Source organism: Triturus cristatus, chromosome 6 (assembly GCF_964204655.1).
Source record: "Triturus cristatus chromosome 6, aTriCri1.1, whole genome shotgun sequence".
NCBI classification, from domain to species: domain Eukaryota; kingdom Metazoa; phylum Chordata; class Amphibia; order Caudata; family Salamandridae; genus Triturus; species Triturus cristatus.
The window spans coordinates 1,265,182,428-1,265,204,127 of record NC_140589.1 but is presented as its reverse complement, the minus strand read 5'-3'; the positions used below and the strand labels follow the sequence as shown (position 1 = coordinate 1,265,204,127).

The 21,700-nt window shown below is 49.0% G+C and overlaps 1 protein-coding gene across 2 annotated transcripts in view; it reads right to left on the bottom strand.

Moving 5' to 3' along the window:
- The window catches only part of PDE10A (phosphodiesterase 10A), a 1,160,934-nt gene that overhangs the window by 515,598 nt on the left and 623,636 nt on the right, over positions 1-21,700 (bottom strand). For both annotated transcript variants that reach the window (XM_085612212.1, XM_085612213.1), the window contains exons 7-8: positions 19,027-19,182; positions 6,657-6,707 (exon numbers count right to left, since the gene is read on the bottom strand). In XM_085612212.1, the coding sequence (XP_085468338.1) occupies positions 6,657-6,707; positions 19,027-19,182 (207 nt within the window). The remainder of the gene's footprint in view (positions 1-6,656; positions 6,708-19,026; positions 19,183-21,700) is intronic.

Below are 21,700 nucleotides of genomic sequence, written 5' to 3'. Positions count from 1 at the left end.
GTGTAAGAACTACATTTAGATTCCATACAGGGGAAGGTGGTGCCCTGGGAGGAATTACTCGTTTAAGGCCTTCCATAAAGGCTTTAATAGCGGGCACTCTGAACAGTGATAAATGCTGTCTGTTTTGTAGATAAGCAGCGATCGCTGCTAGGTGTAGGCGTATGGATGAATATGCCAGGTTACACCTGTGAAGATGGAGCAGATAGCATATGATGTGCTGTATGGATGCATCTAAAGGGTTGATTGTATTGTTACGGCAGTAAATTACAAATCTTTTCCACTTTGCGGCATAGCATGCTCTAGTGGTAGGACGTCTGGCTTCCATGATGATGTTCATGCAATCAGGGGGAAGGTTAAGGTATCCAAATTCTAAGATTTCAGGAGCCAGATCGCAAGGTTGAGCTGAGCTGGGTCCGGGTGCCTGATTTCTCCATGGTTCTGGGTTAGGAGGCATGGGGATAGGTGCAGTTTTTGATGTGGTACCACTGATAGTTGTAGTAGTGTGGTGTACCACGGCTGCCTGGCCCACGTTGGAGCTACTAGAATGAGTGTGAGGGAGTGTTGTTGTAGCTTCCTTACCACTAATGGAATTAGTGGGAGAGGTGGAAAGGCGTATGCAAATCTGCCTGACCAGTTCATCCATATCGCATTGCCCTTGGACAAGGGGTGTGGGTATCTGGCGGCGAAGCTTGGGCATTTTTTGTTTTCGTGGGTGGCGAAGAGGTCTATCTGAGGATGCCCCCACTGTTGGAAGAATGGGTGAAGAACTTGTGGATGCAGTTCCCATTCGTGTAGTTGTTGCGTTTGTCTGCTGAGCAGATCTGCCATGGTGTTTTGTACGCCTGGAACGTGCTGTGCCAGGAGAAAGATGTTTTGGGGAATTGCCCATCTCCATATGCTCTGGGCTAAGCGGGAGAGCTGGGGAGAGTGTCCCCCCCCCTGTTTTTGGATATAATACATTGCAGTCATGTTGTCTGTGCGAATGAGGACTGCTTTGCCCGAAATCTGTTTTTGGAATGATTTTAGGGCTAGAAAGATCGCTAAGAGCTCCAGATGGTTGATGTGGAGCGATTTTTGCTGTGGCGTCCATAGACCTTGCATTGTGAGGTGTAGGAGGTGCGCTCCCCAGCCGGAGAGCGATGCGTCCGCTGTTAGAATCACCTGAGGAACCGGGTCCAGGAACGGCCGCCCTTTGGAAAGGTTTGTGGTGTTCCACCACTGCAGAGAGTGATGTGTGCGGCCGTCCACCAACACCAGATCCGTCAGCTGACCCTGGGCCTGGTTCCACTGCTGTGCTAGGCACTCTTGAAGTGGACGCATGTGGAGTCTTGCATGGGGCACTATGAAAATGCAAGACGCCATCATTCCTATGAGCTTCATAAACACTCGTGCTGGAAGAGAGTGTTGAGGAAGGAATGTTTTGCGTAAGGCTTGAATGCTTGTGATTCTGGCTGAGTTTGGATAAGCAATACCCTTGGAGGTGTCTATAGTGGCCCCGAGATATTGCTTTGTGTGGGATGGTATGAGGTGGGACTTTTGGTAGTTCACCGTGAAGCCTAGCTGGTGTAGCAGTTGGATGGTGCTGTGTGTATGTTGCACACATTGGTGGTAGGACGTGGCTTTTATCAGCCAGTCGTCTAAGTAAGGGAAGACGTGAACATGTTGACGCCTGAGGTGTGCTGCTACTACCGCTAGGCAATTGGTAAACACCCGTGGTGCGGTGGTGACCCCGAAGGGGAGAACCGTGAATTGGTAATGCTGACCGTCCACCACGAACCTGAGGTACTTCCTGTGAGAAGGGTGTATTGGAATGTGAAAGTATGCGTCTTTCAGATCCAAGGTAGTGAGAAAGTCTCCCTGACAGAGGAGCGGGAGGACTTGTTGTAGGGTGACCATGTGGAAATGGTCTGAATGTATGTATGCATTTAGAGGCCGGAGGTCCAGAATGGGCCTCAGGGTCCTGTCTTTCTTTGGTATTAGGAAATACAGAGAGTAGACCCCTAGATTTTGCTGATTGACGGGGACCTGCTCTATAGCGTGTTTTTGGAGGAGGGAGAGCACCTCCTGTTTGAGCAGTGTGGAATGTTCTTGAGACATTGGGCGGTGCCTTGGTGGGATATTGGGTGGGGTAGATGTTAGTTCGAGACAGTACCCTGACCGAATAATTTGGGTCACCCATTTGTCCGATGTTATGGATTCCCATGTGTGGATAAAGTTTTGTAGTCTGCCCCCGACCGGAGTGGAATGGTCTGGGGGGAGCGGAGGGAAGTCATTGTGCGGGCGGGGTGGCAGAACGGGTGGTGTTAGTTTTGCCCCTGCCCTTATTGTTGTTGCCTCTGTAACCACCCCTTTGGTTGCCCTTTGAAAAGGTATTTTGAGGAGGGGACTTGTAGGAGGTAGAGGCGCTATCGGTGGAGAAGCCTCTGCCTGTGCCACGAAAGGATGAGCGTCGAAAGGAACGTTTAGAGGCTTGTGTTTGGAGTGCCCCCATAGACTTTGCTGTGTCTGTGTCCTTTTTCATCTTTTCCAACGCTTCGTCTACCTTTGGCCCAAAGAGAGTTTGTTGGTCAAAAGGGTGATTGAGTATGGACGCCTGGACTTCAGGCTTGAACCCTGAGATCCTGAGCCAAGCATGGCGACGAAGCAGGACACTGGTATTTATGGCTCTAGAAGCAGTGTCGGCTGCATCGAGGGCACACTTAATGGAGGTGTTTGTAATTAGTTTACCCTCCTGTATCAGTTCATGAGCCCTGCGCTTGTGTTTTTCGGGAAGGTGCTGCATAAGAGCCTCAAGTTCGTCGTAGTGTGCTCTGTCATAGCGCGCAAGTAGCGCTTGTGTATTTGCAATGTGCCACATGTTTGCAGCTTGAGAGGCGGTGCGTTTGCCAGACGCGTCTAGAAGTTTGGATTCCTTGTCTGGCGGTGGGGCTTCTCCTGAGGACTGGGAGTTAGCCCGCTTTCTAGCTGTGGAGACAACTAGGGAATCTAAGGGAGCAGGGCCCTTAATGTATGCAGGGTCTGTGGGTGCCGCCTTGTACTTTTTCTCTATTCTAGGGCTCAGTACCCTGGCCCTGACAGGGTCTTTGAACACCTCTGCGGCATGCTTGGTGACACCCTTAAGCATGGGCAAAATAGATGTGGATTTGTCCTGTATGTCAAATGTGTCCAGTAGGAAGTCGTCTTCCACTGGTTCGCTGTGCATGTCCACCCCATGGTAGTGTGCTGCTCTCTGCACTAAATGATGAAACCCTAAGGAGTCCTCTGGAGGAGACGGCCTGGATGGGTATAGGTCGTCCTGAGGCATATCAGGTATATCAGGGTTGTGGTAGTCTTCCCATGGGTCTGGGGTCCCCGGTGGAGTGGGGTCCATTGGGGCGTCCGCCGGGTCATAGTCCGGGTCCCCGTCGTCCGGATCTGGGGACGGGGTCGGAGAGTAATGAGGTAAAGGTGGCGGAGACCTGGGAGGGGGAGGGGGTGGAGGAGGTGGAGGAGGCAGGGGAGGAGGTAGTGGGGAGGGCACTCTGAGGGGAGAAGTAGCAGAGTCCTTCCGTTTGGGTGGTGGAGGAGGAGCCGGAGTATTAAGGCGTCTTTTCTTGATAATTAAAGTCAATAGCCCAGTCTTTGGATCTTTAGACAGAGTCTTTTGTAAAGGGTCTGGTGTGAACAGAGCCAGTGGCGCCGAATCGTCCGCTGGCACCGATGATTTCGGAAACGAGGGCTTCGATGGTTTCTGTGCGCCATGCTTTTTTGGGGCCTCCGGTTTTTTCGGCGTCGAAGGAGTTTTCGGCGCCGGAGCGTCGGTGCCGACGGATTTGTGTTTGTGTTTGGTCGGCACCGAGAGTCCAGGCTTCGGCACCAGTGGCTTCGGGGTCAAGCTGGGTATTACTTTCTTCGGTGCCGGATGCTGTTTTTCGGCACCAGGCGTCGGCTGGCTCGAGCCCGAGCTGCCGTGAGACTTTGGAGGCTTCGACACCGGGCCCGAAGGTGGGGTGATAGAAGCTTTGTTCTTGGTTTTACCCAGGCCAGCAGGCGAGGGTGTAACCTGAGTCTCTTTGGTTTTGGGCGCGGGGGTGAGAGGGGGTACAGTACTCACGACCCACTGCGCCGGTGTGATGTCCTCCACGTCAGAGTCGTCGGCCTCGGAAGCGCTGACGACGTCTTCCTCCTGCTCGGTGTGTAGTTGCCCTGAAGCTTCAGCGCCGTCTCCGAAGATGTCCGGTGGAGCTGCGGATGATGAGTGCGCCATGGTGCGTCGAGCTCTTCGATCCCGGATGGTCTTCTTTGATCGAAAAGACTTACAGGCGGGGCAGTCTGTGGCCTCGTGTTCTGGAGAGAGGCAAAGGTTACACACCTGATGGAGGTCGGTGTGGGGAAATTTAGACCCACATTTTGGGCACTTTTTGAACGGAGTCCTTTCCATCGGCCGGGACCGGAGTCGAGGAGGGCCCGAAGGCCGGTGCCGATGTACGGGATGGAGAAAAGTGCCGCTTCGAGAGATGAAGATGATGATGAGAAACTCGAAGAAAACGAGGATTTTCCGTCGAGGCTGGAACCGTAAAAGTTCGAAGCCGGAGCACGAAGTATCACATCCGAGCCCGATGGCGGAAAAAAACAATCTGAGGATGGAGCCGAAGCCCATGCGCAGTACGGACCGAAGGAGGAGTCACCCAACTCGTGACTTCCAAAGACTGTCCAAAGAACAAAAACAAACTGCAAACATCCGGGCCCAACACCAGATGGCGATCTATGCTAAGTGTACAATCTGCAGCTCATATGCCTCGAACATTTACTTTTGCCCTGCCTTAAGTTCCTGGAAACTAAATCTACATTTTGCTGTGCGAGCCAGGAATTTGCATTTCAATAGGCATAAATGAGGTGTGAACTTGCTTCTGGGAGCAAAATAGGCTGTCCTGAATGGGCAGAGATGACCCCTCTGAACCAGATAGAATATGCAGAGGAGACTGGGAGGATCACCTTTGACATTAAAGTGTCAAGAGCTGCTTGAATGTCACATCCTGGTCGACAAGTCTGCTGGGGTTTTGTATATGACATTTGAGACACACTTCAAAGAAGTCTCCTCTGTCACAGGCAAATGTCAGCTGACACTTGGGCAGAATGCTTAAACACTGTATCCACTGCCTGGTTGTCGAAAGCTCAGCTTTGATTTTACCATACTTCCGCATCTAAGTTTATTTGGGGTAAAATGACTGCCTAAAACGGGATTTTAGTGTTAGATGTTGGAGGACACCAGGGCTATCTTAGTAAACTCCCTATACACACTCCCAGCACCCAGGTTTAGAGGAGCCAAAAACTGAAGACATCTTGAAAATGGGCTATGTGGGTAGGGTTACCCCAGAGAACCGTTACCCCAGTGGTTAGGGCATCCTCAGTGGTTATACTCCTCATTAGCTCATGCCAGGCATAAATGTGGTACACCCATGAACTCTTAGTCTTGGGCATCTAAATAGAAATGTAAAAATGAAAAACTTTATGATAGATATGACATATGTAACTCCTTAAGACAGAATGCTGCATACAAAGTGATATGTTTCAATAATAACTGAAACACATACTAGTATCAGACTATCAAACATACAAATAAAAAATCAGCTATTACACGGAATGAAGTGAGCTATTCCCACATACACCGCTAGCCACATGTTGGATCTAATCTTCACACACACAAACCAAAGCAACAATTCTAGCAGTGCAACCTAAGCGGTAGTTGGAACACTCACCAAATACACTTCATCTCTTCAGTATAAAAGACAGCCAAACTGTAAAAGACCAACAACACAGTGCAAATGGGAACACACAATTCCACAATCCCATAGACCACCTCAAATAAGTCTTTCACATGAACATAGCCAACAATCCTTAAAGACAACCTCCAAAAGTTAATAAATCTAATAATTAAATAAAGTTATAAACACATTGTACAAAACGCAGCTCCCCACTTTGAAAAGAACTGACCGAGCAAAATGAGGGTGGGTGGCTAGGAAGGGGGTCGGGTGGGGGCGGGGATTCACTAAAACACTTTGTTCCAAAGTCAGGCTCACAAAACAACAAATTCCAGAGAGATTAGATAAAGGCAAACCAAAGACATTGTAAAAATGGCCTGCTCTTTTCCGTTGTATCATGGGCAATGCTCTCAGATTAATGCTTAGAAAATGATCGAACAGCAGCAGCCTATGAGTGCAAACGTGATTTCAATACTTGGTACTTCCCAGTTTGTAGGAATACTACAGCAAAGTCTTCAGAGCTATTTGTGTGATCGACAACAGAACAGTCAGAGTTCTAAGGGTCTGCAGTACTCCCTCCGGTCTAAAACAACACAATTAATCCTACATTTCGTAACAGCACAATTCACTAAGTTTTTAAGCTGGAGAAATTTACACTAAATGTAGAGAGGGTTGCAAACTATTACATCACCACCCTCCCCCATCACCCCAATCCATCTCTGATGCTATCCTATACACTCTCTTTTCTGCCTCTTATTCAGAACAGAGGTCCTTGGATTTTAGCACAGAAATCCAGATTCTTTGTATCAGGGCCTTTCTTTACTGAAACACTGACTTTGTGACTCTGGCATTTCACAATAAATCTGAGGATTCCTTTTACTTCTATAAAATATATAACAGCAACCAAATACTCACTTGAACTTGATGTATTGCTACTGAGGCCCAGGCAAGATTTGCTGTAGCAACCTGAAACATAAATTGAGCTGTTATTGAGGTTCTGTCCCATTTCTTACTCAAATATAGTTTTGTTAACTATGCGGCAAACAAAACAGTTGCAACCCAGGATTATTGTCAGTGGACTTCAAATAAATATAAAATATGTCTCCATCTTACAGTAGTTATTGTGGGGATCAACTTAAAGATCACTTTTTCGATGGAAAGTAGAAAAACATTTTCATCATTAGTACATGGTGTAGGCAGAGCATCAATACCTCATAACGTACTTGAGCACCTCCTTCATTCCTTTTATTTCTAAATGCATTTGTAGAAGAAGGGGACCACAAAGTTTCAAGTATTGGGATCTGGAACACTTTTTTTAAACAAACACATATGTTCGCACTAACTCAGTATCGTGGAGTAACAAACGTCTAAAAATAGCATATCATATAGCACAATATAGTACATGAAGAAGTGCCATTTGAAGAACATTAATTCCAGGAAAAATAAAAATCAACAGCCAATCACTGCATTTGAGATTAAAGTGGAAGAGTTAAGGTTCAGGATTAAAGTGGAAGAGTTAAGGTTCAGGAATTATGGGAAAATGACTGTGCAGGGATATGAATGAATGAATGAGGCAGCAATCATACAGCGCCTGGATACCCGAGGGCATCCCAGCGCTAATAGTAACGCAGGTACCGGGTCCGAACATATCAAGGGAAAAGGAGTTTTTAGCTGCTTACAGAAATTCATGTAGTTTGATTGTGAACGAATATGGAAGGGGAGGTTCCAAGTCAACATTGTATGAAAAAAGACGACCTCCACTTCTCGTTTTTTTTTTTTTGGGACTGTCCCCAAATGTTTACTTTCGGATCTCAAAGCTCTGTGGGCTGATAGGAATGGATCATGGAACAAATCATAGGGGATCCTTCTCCAGAAAGTGCTTTATGTGCAATGCACACGGCCTTAAACTGGATTCTCTCCTGGATTGGGAGCCAGTGCAGAGAGGTCAGAGCAGGTTTGGCTGAGAGACGTTTGGGGATATTTAAGAGCAGACGAGCTGCACAATTTTGTACTGTCTGTAGTATTTCGGTCGTAGAATATGGAGCTCCTAAGTATAGAGCATTGGCATAATTGAGCCGTGACAAAATCAGTGCTTGAACTAGCAGCCTTCTGGCCACGAAAGGTAACAGGGGAAGGATCTTCCTAATCATCCTCAAGAGGCCATAGCAGCTGGCTGCTACTTTCCGAGCTTGTTCCTTGAAATCAAGGTTACAGTGAAGCCAGACCCCCAGGCTCTTAATATGCTTTTTCGGGGGAGGGCCCAGACAGTTGGTCCAAAATGGATCTATATTGGGAGGGGCAGAATTGACACTGAGCATAAGCTCAGTCTTTACCCCATTGAGCTTCAGACATGAGCTATACATCCATCTGGAGACTTTTTCTAGGCAAGAAGTTATGCCCGGTCCAGAATTGTCATTTTATTAAGGGAAACGACCAACTGAGTGTCATCCGCATAGGTGACAATCTGAACCCCAAACAGAGTTACTATTTGTGCCAAGGAGCTCAAGTAAATATTAAATAAAGTGGGACTCGGTGCAGATCCCTGAGGAACTCCACATGTAAGGGGCAGTTGTTTTGAAGAAATTTTGTCCTCAAAGACTGAGAAGAATCTGTTTTCCAAGAAGGATTGCAGCCATTTCAGTGCTATTCCAGTCACTCCTACATCCCTGAGTCTGCTAATCAACAGAGAGTGGTTCACCGTGTGGAAGGCTGCGCTCCGGTCAAACAGAATAAGTGCTGTGCAGCCTCCGCCATCAAGGATTTTTCTAGCTTCCTCCACTTCCGACAGTAGTGCGGTCTCCGTGCCCTGCTGTGATCTGAATCCTGTCTGTGAGGGGAGGAGCTGGTTGTTCTTTTCCAGGAATGCAGAAAGGGCTGAGTTCACATGCTTCTCAGCAATTTTACTTATACACTGCAACAGAGATTTGTGTCGATAATTTGCCCATTATTTCGGGTCCAAACTAGTTTTTTTTTAAAAGAGCTTTGACCATCGCCGGTTTCCAAAGCGGGGGCACAGTTCCCGTCAGAAGAGAGGCATTGATCAAGTCCAGCATGATCGGAGAAATAGTCTCAGCAATCTTATTTCGAATGGTGGGGGGGGGGGGGGGGGGCTGGATCTATTGGAGAGCCAGATCTTAGGTGATTCAGGATCTTCTGCAAGGAGGTTCGGTCTAGGAGGGTGAATTCCTCCAGCAGGTCCTGTTCCTTTATTGTGCCAGTTGGTGGTACGATCTGTTGGTCTATTTCCTGAGGAAAGGACGTATAGATAGTTTGCATCTTGGTAGAAAGAAATTCTGCTATCTGGTTGCACCGAAGTTGATCATTGTCTGAGGTCGGGGAGGGGGGCTTTCGGGGGGTGTCCGGAGTGTTTTTGCAATGTGGAAAATTTCACGAGGGGAATTTGCAGCCAATGTTATTCTATCTTGGTAGTAGCAACCTTGAGCGGATTTTATTTCAGATTTGCAAAGTTTTATGGCTTCCCTATATTTGGCTTTGTTATCGGGTGAGAAGTTCTTTCTCCATCTTCTTTCCATTATTTTGCATGTTTGTTTGAGATTCCGAGGTTTGGGAGAGTACCAGGGGTTTCCATTGGTTCCTGTTTTTATGTGTGTCTCTTTTTTTGGGAAGAACAGTGTTGAGTGAGGACTCCAGCCATCTGTTAAAATTGTCATTTGCAATAATAGGATTTGGGTGAGATATTGGTCTGGTGTTCTCCAAGTTTGTAACCCATAATTCCAACGGAAGTTTTGACCAGGTGCGGATCGGCTTTTTAATTCCCACCGCTGGGGTACTCGTATCCTGCATAACCCAAGTAAACGGGAGTAAGAAGTGGTCAGACCATGGCAGTGGGATTGGGTTTATAGACCAAAAGATTTTGAATGTTTGAGAATATAGGGTCCAGCAAGTGGTTTTTAGAGTGGGTTGGGCAGACTACTTTTTGATTGAGCTGAAAGGCCGCTAACCCTTCAGCCAGTTCTGACGTGGTGGAAAGTTGAATGTTATCAAAATGCATGTTAAAATCTCCCAATAATGTAAAGTTGAGGAAGGAGCTGGCAAGGTTGGCTACAATGTCTGGCATAGTCTGACAGAAATGGCCAAGTGGGCCTGGAGGCCGATATATTAAAATACCTGAAAAGGTAGATACATGGGTATACCCTGATCGAAAAAGTAAATACTTTCGCAGTCTGGTATGGGATTTGTGGTAATACGGCCCTTAAATTCATTCTTGTGAATAATGGCAATACCCCCTCCCCGATCAGCTTCTCGATCCAGCCTCTGAACTACATAGTTGGATGGGAGCGCCTGTACAATGGCGTAATCCGTCTCTTTGTTCAACCATGTTTCAGTTAGGATTAAAATATCTGGTTTCTCATCTTCTAACATGAGATGGATTTCTAATGCGTGCTTGGGAAGGGAGCGACAGTTAAGTAAAAACATTTTAAGCTCTTTTTTATCAAGTAGGGTATCGGGTCTTCGAGAGGAAGGACATAGTTTGAAACCGCAGCGGGGACATTGTGAGGTATTGTTATCAGGTAACATGGAGTGCCTACAATTACTTCTAGGCTCTTCTTTGTAAAGCTTAAGCTGCTCGGTAGTATAGCAGTACCTTCCGTCGTTTAAACCGGCTGCGCCCTAGGTCCCAGACAGGCGCAGACGGGTTTGCCTTAGGCGCCCCTTCGGCGAGCCCGCTGCGCGGTCATGTCATCGGCTCCAAATGAGGCAGACTGTGTGTGTCGGCATCACGGAGCTAGAGTGCGAGCTGGAGCTAGAGTGCTAACCTGATTAAAGAGTTGCCTCCCTCCAGATCATTGAACACAGCTCCTTTTGCAAATACGCAGTCAAAATGGAGGTAAGAGCAGTTAAAACAATTCAAAACAATTAAAAATGAAGGGGTCACCAGCAGCACCCTTGTGCTTGACTTACTCGGTGTTCGGTATATGCGCTATATGCGCAGGGATATGGAGACTGCTTTAGAGATCAACTCCAGTGCCTCCACCCAAGTCGCTGTCACACAACTTGTGGGAGCAGATGTCTATCTGGTCTGTCCCAGTTAAGTGTCCATGCTGACTTGACCATGAGTTTCTCACTTCATCTGGAAAGTTTGAAACGCCCTCAACTCCTCTGTTTTCACCATCGATAGTTGACCTCCTTTGTTCAGTATCCACTGTGTTCAGCATGCCATCTCCATGTGGCTGCATAAAAACATCATTGTCATATCAAGAAACTTTGCCCCAAATGTTATACAAACAAAATTAAAACCACCCAAGGTTTGTCCTGTTAAATTCTTTGCAGTATAACCACTCATCTTGATCTCAACTTTCAGCATCAATTGAACCTTCTGAAGAGGGGTGCTATGTCTTGGCCCAGTACTTTATGGAAAACGTGGCCAAAATATACGAGTCTTTTCCTCGGAAAGCTAGATATGCCCCATGCTTGAGCTCTTGGTTCAGCTGTGCAGAGTATAGCTCCAAGCTTCAGGCCTATTGAGCCTGAGGAGTTGACCCCACTCACTATCTGCTGCGGTAAAATCAGCCAGTGTTGGACCTGGCCTCTTCATCCATTTTAGAAAGACGGGTGGGAGTAATTCTACCTGTAGTCGGTGAATTGATTAACAGATCCCTGCCCTCTGGCCAGGTTCCTGGGCGATGGAAACATGCTGTGGTAGTCCCACTATAAAAAAAAAAAAATCGCTGCTGGATCCTGCTATACCAGGGAATTTCCGTCCATGCCACTACTACCTTTTTTCTCTAAAATGACAGAGAAGTTTGTTAACAGACAGCTCTCTGCATTCCTATAGAGTCGTAACTTACTACCTGTGAAGCAATCAAGCTTTCGCCCATCACATAGCACTGAGCCAGCCTAGCTGTTGGGGACAGAATTGATCCGTGAGATTTTGGACGCAGGCAATTCAGCGGCATTTCTATAATTAGATCTTAGCGCCGCGTTCGATACTGTGTCCCATAACATTCTGCTGGCAGAGACTCTGGAACTGTGGAGTGCCCAATAAAGCATTGAACTGGGTCACCTCCTTGCAGGAGCACAGTTTTCAGGTAGCACAAAAGCCGTACCATTCAAAACTGTTTCCAGTAAAATAAGGCGTACCGCAGGGCAGGTCTTTGAGCCCTACATCATTTAATGTGTACACACAACCACTTGCGGATGTCATTGAATGCTATGGGTTTACTATCATCTCATATGTGGGTAACACGCAGCTTATCACGCTGTCACAAAATTCTTCCAAAGTGGCCTAGTCCTTGTGTCTCTACTTTGCAGAAGTTATAAGGTAGATGGACTAGAAGTGCCTTAAGTTCAATGCTGGAAAGACTGAGGTGCAAACTTTGGGAATGCAATCAAACATCTGGTCTATGGCTTGGTGGCCTGTGATGTTGTGTCCGCTACCTGAAGCACAAGTTACTTACTTGTGTAACGATATATTTGTAAGAGACATTAGTTAGTGATAAGATTCCTTACCTTAGAATAGCCCCAGGCGTCAGACTGGATCCGGAAAGATTTTCGGCAGTAGTACCCCGGTGCGTCGGTAGGCGTCGTCATGTGGCTCCGCGTAGGTCGCTGGCATACCCGCCGAGATGACGTCGTTGGAGCTACTTAGACACGCCCACGCGCGCGGACGTCAGTTCTGTACACGACTTTTCCTCACCAGGAACGCAGAGCCATGCCAGAGACAGACTACTGGTGCAACAGGACTAGGGACCTGAAAGGGATGACCTGAACCCTAGAGAATAATTCGCAGAACGGGGAGGATGGGCGGGTGGTAAGAAATCTATCACTAACTAATGTCTCTTACAGCTATATTGTTACACAAGTAACTTGTGCATCTGAAAGAGACAAGTTAGTGATAGATTCCTTACCTTAGAATACATACCCAAGCAATACTAACCCGGGTGGTGGGTCTGTGAAGTGAGATTACACCAGAAAGTCACGGAGAACTGAACGGCCAAAGAAGCCGTCTCTCCGGAATGGACTGTTAAGGCAGTAGTGCTTAGTGAAAATATGCAGCTAGGCCCAAGTGGCTGCTTGACAGATGTCTTGGAGGGGGATACCGCATCCCAATGCTGTAGTAGCCACAGTCGCCCTGGTAGAATAGGCGCACAGTCCTACCGGAGGATCCTTTTTAGCCAGAGAGTAACAGGCTTTAATGCACAGGACAACCCATCAGGAGATAGTCCGCTTGTGCACAGCCCGGCCTTTCTTGGCGCCCACATAGCCAACAAAGAGCTGGTCATCCACCAGAAACTGTTGTATGCGGTTGAGATAGAACGAAAGCGCACGTTCTGGGTCCAGACGGTGGAGCCTCTCCTCTACTCTTAAAGGGTGCTGAGGCGGAAAGAATGGGGGCAGTGTGACAGTTTGCCCGAGATGAAAGGCGGAAACTACTTTTGGTAGAAAGGAGGGACGCGCCGAAGCACAACCTTGTCCGGCTGAATCACAACCTTGTCCGGATGAATCACCAGGAAAGGAGGTTTACAGGAAAGAGCCTGCAGCTCACTCACCCACTGAGCGGAGGTGATGGCCACCAGGAAGACAGTTTTCAAAGTTAATAACCGCAAAGGACAGTTATGAAGAAGCTCAAAGGGAGCGCACATGAAGTATGTGAGAACCAGGTTCAAGTCCCATTGAGGCATCACAAAAGGAATAGGAGGGAAAAGGTGAGTAATGCCTTTGAGAAATCTATAGGTAACTGGGGACTTGAAAAGAGAGGGCTGATCAGGAACCCTAAGAAAGGCCGAAAGAGCAGAAAGGTAGCCCTTGATAGTGCCCAGAGCAGAGCCCTCAGAAAGAGGGGCAGAAAGGGGATCCACAGCTTTTGCCATGCACCATGCCACAAACTTCTTCCACCGGCAGGCGTATACAGTTTTAGTTGAGGAACGCCTGGCTGCCAGAATCACATTCCAGACTTCAGGAGGCAAGTCAAAAGGAATCAACTGTCTCCGCTCAATCTCCACGCAAGGAGGTGGAGGCTGGGCAGGTTTGGGTGGAGGACCGTCCCCTGTTGCTGAGACGGGAGATCCTCCCGAAGAGGCAGTCGTATCGGGGGATCCACACTCATACTGAGTAGCTCGGGATACCAAACTCTTCGAGCCCAGTCCAGTGCCACAAGAATGACTTGGGCCCGGTCGCATCGGATTTTCTTTAGCACTCTGGGTAGAAGTGGTATAGGCGGAAAGGCGTACAACAGACCGCAACTCCACTCGCGACGAAAAGCGTCTCCGAGCAAGTGCCGCCTTGGAAACTCCAACGCTCAGAACTGCTGACATTGCGTGTTCTCTTCGGTGGCGAATAGATCTAACCAAGGTTCTCTCCAGTGCTGAAAGAGACCTTGTGACATCTCTGAGTGAAGACGCCATTCGTGATCCAACATGCACCTGTGGCCGAGTTCGTCCGCCCTGGCGTTCAAAGAACCTGCCAAGTGTTGAACCGCCAAGGAAATGCCTTGACGTTCCAGCCATGTCCAGAAACGCAGAGCCTCCTGGCATAGGGTCCAAGACCCCACCCCACCTAGCTTGTTGCAGTACCACATGGCGGTTGTGTTGTCTGTGAACACCTGCACTACTCTCCCCTTCACAGAGGGGAGGAATGGTTTCAGTGCAAGTAGGATCGCCCTGAGCTCCAAAAGGTTGATACGGAGCTTGGACTCCGCCGGAGACCAGAGGCCTCTGATCTCCGCCTCTCCCATGTGGCCGCCCCATCCCAGGAGGGAGGCGTCCGTCACCACTGTGTGCTCCGGTTGGGGAAGGGAGAGGGATCTGCCGCTGAACCAACGCTGGTCCGTGAGACACCACTGCAAGTCCTGTGCAGTGCCCTCCAAGATCTGGACGTAGTCGGACAGGTTTCCCCGATGCTTCGCCCACTGGAACTTCAGGTCCCACTGCAGAACCCGCATATGCCACCTGGCATGATTGATGAGCAGGATGCAGGAGGCCATATGGCCCAGCAGCCTCAGGGTCTTCCTGACCGAAACCCAGGACCAGTGCCGAAAGATCAGAATCATAGCACGGATGTCCTGGACTCGCTGTTCGGGAGGATAAACCCGAAACTGCGCCGTATCCAGAACCGCTTCAATGAAGAGGAGCTTCTGAGAGGGAATCAGGCACGACTTTGGCACGTTGTTGGAAAACCCCAGCAAATGTAGGAGGTCGGCCGTAGTCTGGAGGTGGGAGACGACTGCCTGGAGCGAGCCCGCCTTCAACAGCCAGTCGCCGAGATAGAGGAAGGCTGAAACCCCCGATCTGCGCAGATGAACTGAGATCATCCCGCCATCACTTTCGTGAACACCCGAGGGGCGCTAGTAAGGCCGAAAGGGAGCACGGTGAACTGAAAGTGCTCGTGTCCTACCATGAACCGTAGGTAACTCCGGTGGGCCGGCAGGATGGGGATATGAAAATAAGCATCCTGCAAGTCCAACGCTACCAGCCAGTCTTGCGGGTCTAGGGGAGAGAAGACCTGAGCAAGCGTGAGCATCTTGAACCTCTCATTCCGGAGGAAGCGATTGACGTTCCGGAGGTCTAAGATAGGACGCAGGCCCTTGTCCTTTGGAACCAAGAAGTAGTGGGAAAACAACCACGACCTACTTCTGGCGTCGGAACGCGCTCGATGGCCCCCTTGGCCAAGAGGCCCACAACTTCCTGCTGGAGAAGTGCCAAGTGATCCCCCGACATGCGGTGGCACTGAGGTGGCATGGCTGGAGGGGTAGACTCAAAGGGGAGTGAGTAGCCCCTTTGGACTATCTGGAGAACCCACCTGTCCGAAGTGATGGTGCGCCAGTGGGGGAGGTGATGGCAAATCCTGCCACCCACTGGCGTCAGGTGAGCCTGAAACACCAGACTAGGAAGGTTTTGAGGATGTGGTGGCAGGGGCGGTGGTGGATTGACCCGCCCGCTGGCCCCAGGACCCACCACGGTGGGCCCCATGACCACGGCTGCGCTGAGGTTGCGTTGGCCGGCGGTTCTGAAAGGAACACGCTTGGGCGCCTCGAGCCTGACCTCGAAAGGAGCGAAAAGCAGACCCAGAGGGAGGGCGCGTGGTGGCGAGACACAAGGACTGGGCCGTATCCCGAGGGTCCTTAAAGCATTCCATGGTGCTTCCGCCTTGACACCAAAGAGGCGTGTGCCATCAAAGGGCATGTCCAACAAACAGAATATTCTGGACATCCCCGGAAAAGCGAGTAGTTCGCAGCCAAGCGAAACGGCGGAGCGCCACCGTTGTGGATAGAGCTCTGCCGAGGGAGTCGGACGTGTCAAGTCCACAACGGATAGTGATTTTGGCAGCATCTCTCCCCTCGGTAATGGCCTGGGAGAGCACCGCCTGAGCTTCCACAGGGCACTGAGGCAGCACCTGTGCCACGGTGTCCCGTATAGAATGTGAGTAGCGGCCCAACAGGCACGCAGTATTCACCACACGCAATCCGGACTGGCAGAAGTAAAAATCTTTTTCCCAAATTGCTCCAGTTTCTTAGATTCCTTGTCCGGAGAAGCAGATGGGAGAGGCAGAGGCCTGGACAACCAGGCTCTGAGGCGTCGGGTATTGTGCGAGAAAGCTGGGGTCGCCAGGCGCAGGAACCCCTGTGTTAGGTTTGTACCAGATGGTTACAAAGATGTCAGTAAGGGCGTCGTTGAAAGGCAGCAGCGGCTCCGCGGAGGACGACACTGGCTGCAGCACTTAAGTCAGGAGATGGGTCCTGATAGGCACAGAAGGGAGCTCGAAGTTAAGAGCCTCAGCCGCCCTTCGCAACACCACAGAAAAAGTCCCAACCTCCTCCGTAGCCACGGAGGAAGGGGACAGGGTACCAGGGTGTGGAGTGAAATCCAGATCGCCTGGACCTTCCTTATCACCCTCCCAGTCCGGGTCATCCTCGCATTGAGCTGCGAGAGGGTCCTCAGACCCCTCCCAGTACTCCCCATTGTCCGCCGGTTGTGGAAGAGGCCGGTAAGGATGAGGTGCCCGGGGAAATGGGAAAAACTACCCACTTGGAATTGGGGGGTAGTAGACCAATCCAGGTTCGATGCAATCCGGCGTCGTGCCTGGCGCCATCCCCGGAGCCAGACCAAGCGCCGGCGAGGCCGGAGCCGGCGGCGCCGCAGGAGATCGTGCCGGCATAGCCGGGGCCAAAGGCGGTGGCAGAACCACCCAACGGGCCCGCAGGCGCTCAGGAGGGACACGATGGGGTGAACAAACAGCCCATGCCAGATAGGAAGACCTGTATTTCGTCCAGAGTCGCGTGCGGACCAGGGAAGGGCGGGTAGGCCGCAGGCAACAACGGAGGCTCCATCAGAGCTGCGGGGGAATGACCGCCCGCCCCACCGCATCCCGCGACCGATGAGGGGTAGACGAAAGAGCGACGTCACTTATTCGACTTTTTATGGCGCCTTGACTTACCTGTCCCCGAATCCGACAAGCGGTCCCGTGTGAGGTCCCTCGACCTCACACGGGAGCGGGACCTCGAGCGGCACGGAACCGATTGTCGGACCTCCAACAACTTTCAGGAACGCTCCCGCAAAGCTTTCGGCGCTGTGGCCCAACAATCGGGGCACACCATGGGCATGCCCCAAGCAGAAGAGACACGTCGTGCGGGTCCGCCACCGACATTTTCCGACTACAGGACTTAAACCCGGGCATCCCTACTGCACCTGGAGTCGAGTACTCGACAAAACAAGAGAAACAAGTTCTCAGAAACCAAGTTAAAATATTAACTAGGGCTACCGCTCTCTCTCGGATCTAAACTTGCTGGCGCACAAAAATAAAGAACTGACGTCAACGCACGTGGGCGCGTCCAAGTAGCTCCGACGACGTCATCTCAGCGGCTACGATGCCAGCGACGTACGCGGAGCCTCATGATGACGCCTACCGATGCGCAGGGGTACTGCTGACGGAAAACTTTCCGGATCCAGTCTGACACCTGGGGATATTCTAAGGTAAGGAATCTATCCCTAACGTGTCTCTTTCAGATCCTAAAGCTAAGGTTAAGAACCTGCGTATCTGGCTGGACAGAAAGCCATTTTTTGCAGTGGTGGGGTCATGTTTCTGGAATTCTCAAGATGCTAAGAAATATTTTCTGCCTCCTGTGAGAGCCAGCTGGAAAAACTGAGGTTCAGCTTCTGATTGTGCCAAGGCTTGATTACTGCAATGTGTTGTACCTGGGGGTTATACAGAGTCTGATCAAGAGAATTGAAAGTAGAGAATGCCGCTGCGAGCCTTCTTCTGAATCTTCCTAGGCGTGAGTCGATGTAGAACACACTTAAGAAGCTGCACTGGCTGCTTGTTAGACATAGGTCCTCCTTTAAAGCCTTGTGCTATTGTCACAAGGCATTTGCAAAAAAAGGACCACAGTACCTTCAATCTCTGGTCAGACCATATATACCAACGAGAAATAGAAGATCAGCTGGGGAAATGCGGGTTTTTGAGAATGAAAAGACCACGCTCAGGTGGGAGCTCCTTTGACTATCTAGCACCGAAACTATGGAACTCTTTGCCTCTGACGATTCGCCAAATTCAGATGGAGTATGTTTTTAGGACACAACTAAAACTTGGTTCTTTAAGGGTGGAAGCTAGGGGAGTTTAATTGTTGTATTTGGGGCTGTGGATTTCTGTACCAAACGTTAGGACACCTCATTGAGGTAGCTATGAGCTTTATAAATTGCGTTATTATTATATCCCCAAAGGAGCCTATCTTCCACTCCTCTGCTTCGATAACTCCAGAATCCCTTTTGCAGTGGCAAGACATACCACTCTTTGGCATATTTCACTGGAAAATTTTACATATGGCGGATACAGGTCCTAAAGAGGGAGCAGGAGCAGAGGAATGGGCTGCATGAGGGGATCTCAAGAGAAAGCAGCCATGTCAGCCATCTGATAGCTCCAACACGCAAAAAAATGTGATCACATTTTCAATTTTTTGAAGAGTGCTTGTTAATGAATCTGACAATATCATACATTATGAGACAAAGTATAAATTTGCCACTATCCCAATTTGAAGATCATTACAAGGAAATGGTTGTGAGATTTATAACTATTTCTGGGTTATTTTAGACATTTATCTCATTGAGGCTTTCAGTGACCTCATATTAAACCTAAAATAGAGTGTTAAGACAGGATAATGAAAGCACCTACTTCATATTAATTTGTGTTATATAGGTAAATGCGTGGCCATTAAATATTTGGGGCTAGAGTGGACACCCACCAAAAAGTCGATTTAATTAATTGCAGCTTCAACACATATAAAACAATGCATGTGTGCTACGCAACACACCAAGTTAATTAAAATAATCACCTGTTGATGGCTGATATGGAAGGCTGCCTTCCCCCAGTACCTATGAAGCTCAAGGATTCCAATGAGGTCACCAATTGCAGTCATAATTGGTAAACAAAGAACAGACTGGATACGAGTCCCTGAGTCCAGCCCAGTACCTTTGGGAAAACGTTCATCCTGAAACGAGACAAACAGCAACTTGTAAACATGGTAAAAGGAAAGGCTAACATCAGTTTTACACAAATCAAATGACACGAAATCAAGGAAATTATTTGCACGCTTCCTTCCTGATGAGGGCATCATGTGCCCTACCTACCATCCCCCAACTCCCTAATATCCCAATAGGGCAGAATACATTAGAGGAATAGACAAAGTCCTTGCTCATCGTCCTTATTATGATTTAGATGCTCACTTCAGACCGAACAATATTGGGTTCAGAAGGAAGAAAATGAATATAAAACATTGCAATTGTCATTCATAGTTGGGGATACCAGTGATGCAGTGTAGTTCTTCATTTTGCAATATAAACGTATTCATAACAAAGTGCGATTTACCATGTTCAATAAAATGTGCACATTTAACACAAATTGAAGTAGGTAACCACACTCAACCATTGTAAACAACCACTCAAGTTAACATGTCGTAAAGAATTAAGTTAGCTTAATATTAATGCCATCTTGAATGTCTACTTTTCACATTTAGGGCTAAGAGGTCTGCTCATTTATTTTCACAGTTATTTTGCATGAGATGTTTTCTTTTTCTTCCCACTGTACATGCTGTATTTTCCCAAAAGCCTTCCTTTAGCTAGTGAATAGGAATTTGTTATATATTAGACAACCGGTAGTGAGGTTCTCACCGGGAGGCTAGGAAGATGCCAGGAACTGCAACTTGTGGAAATAGCTGTCTGAACCACAGAATTCTGTCCAGTGTAACAACTCAAGGGTGTAACCACCATTGTGCAAACCTTTCATTGTCATAGTCTGAGAACTATGCAACTATATTCGCTCCTAGAGTTTGGAGAAAAATGATTGGTTCACAAGAGTGGGAACAAGCCAAAATGTGGCAACTAGTGTTTTCTGAATTATAATAGAGCGTACTCAGACTAGATGGAGCATACAGAGCATAACCCTTTATCGGGAGGTTTGCTGACCTCGAACTGAAAAGACCCTTCCCGCCTCTGCTAACCCCCACAGTCCGAATTCTTAGGCTTTATGCTTATGCATTCTTATTCTCTCATTAGAAAACTTCATTTGTTTTTCTGAAGAGGACATCTTATTATTGTCTAAATACCCCTTCTTAACCGATCCCTCAATTTAGATTAGTTTCTGGAACACACTTGTTGCATATTTTATATTCTATATGTAATTCGTGTTAATGTTCTATTTTATCTTATTTTGTAATATCAACTTTTAGACCACTTAAGTCTGTAATAATGACTACTACAATTTGAATGCTTAATGAACTAATGGTCTGGGTTAAACTAATTTGTTAATAAATCCTTTAAACTCACTTCTCGAGGGGGTGTGGCTAGCGGCCAAAGGAAATGGTCGCTTGCTAAAGCGACTCCGCAGCTCTCGCCAGATAATCCGGCAATTACTCCGTCCATCGACAAGGAGATTTCCCTGAAATCACCAGGGAACTCTCCCTACGCCAATCTAACTTGGAGGCGATACTCCGAACCGATAACTGCCTAATTTGGAACCGGAGAGATCGTCCGACTCGGGGCCTCCCGGACGGCTCAAAATGGCGGCTCGACACTAGTGGCACAGACAGCCCCTGAACGTTGCCCATCGAACACGGCTGAGTTGCCCTGAAGGTCGGAGAGAGCACCAGAGGTGACCGCTGCATCTCCGGAGGGTCTTACTGGCTTGGCACTGGTGGGGATCTGCCGGGAGGACCTAACAGATGCAAAGAACGGCAGGGGACGATCAAGATTGCAGACCGCTGACTGCCGCATCAGAGCCGCGGAGCCAGCCCAATTGAGGTCCCGGGTTCTGATGCCGCCCCCAGTGACTGCTGAGAAGACGTAAATGCTGCTGTGCCCTCTGAAAACCAGTGGTGAGGGGGAGCTGGTTGGGAGCAGTGATGGGAAGGAAGACGCGTGATACGGTCCCCGCCACCCACAGAGCGCAGAGTACACACAAGGTAGCGGAGAGGGAAAATCTAGGCCCTGGTCGTGCTGCCTATTCTTAAAGAGACAGTTTGAACAACGCACATTAAACGCAGATCCCCCCCAGAGAGGCCATTCAGGCTGTGTCCCTACCTGAGCCCACGGCTCGCCCTGGACCTGCTTCATCCCTGGTGGTGGTGGTGGTGAGTGGTGCCGGACCCTGGAGAGGTGGGGGCTGCCCAGCGACCACAGAACACGCCCCAGCGGGCCTTTGCACATATCAGAGTGACTTCTATCCTACTCCACCGCGGCAATTGTGACATACGCTGGATCCACGATCACAATGGAGGCACAACCTACTGGACTGCCCCCAGATATTCTGTGGCCTTCTGGAACTCCCAGGGGGTCATCCACACATCGTCATAAGACAGATTCGGGGCCTGGCTTGCCATCTGAGGGCCTGCTGCTAATGCAGATTGGGATTCCGCCCGGAAAACTATTGGACATCTCCCGGCCCTACGGATCCACCTGGAACACCAACAAGCTGGCAGAGGGCAGTCCTTCCTCTGAGCAGGCAGCGGTGAG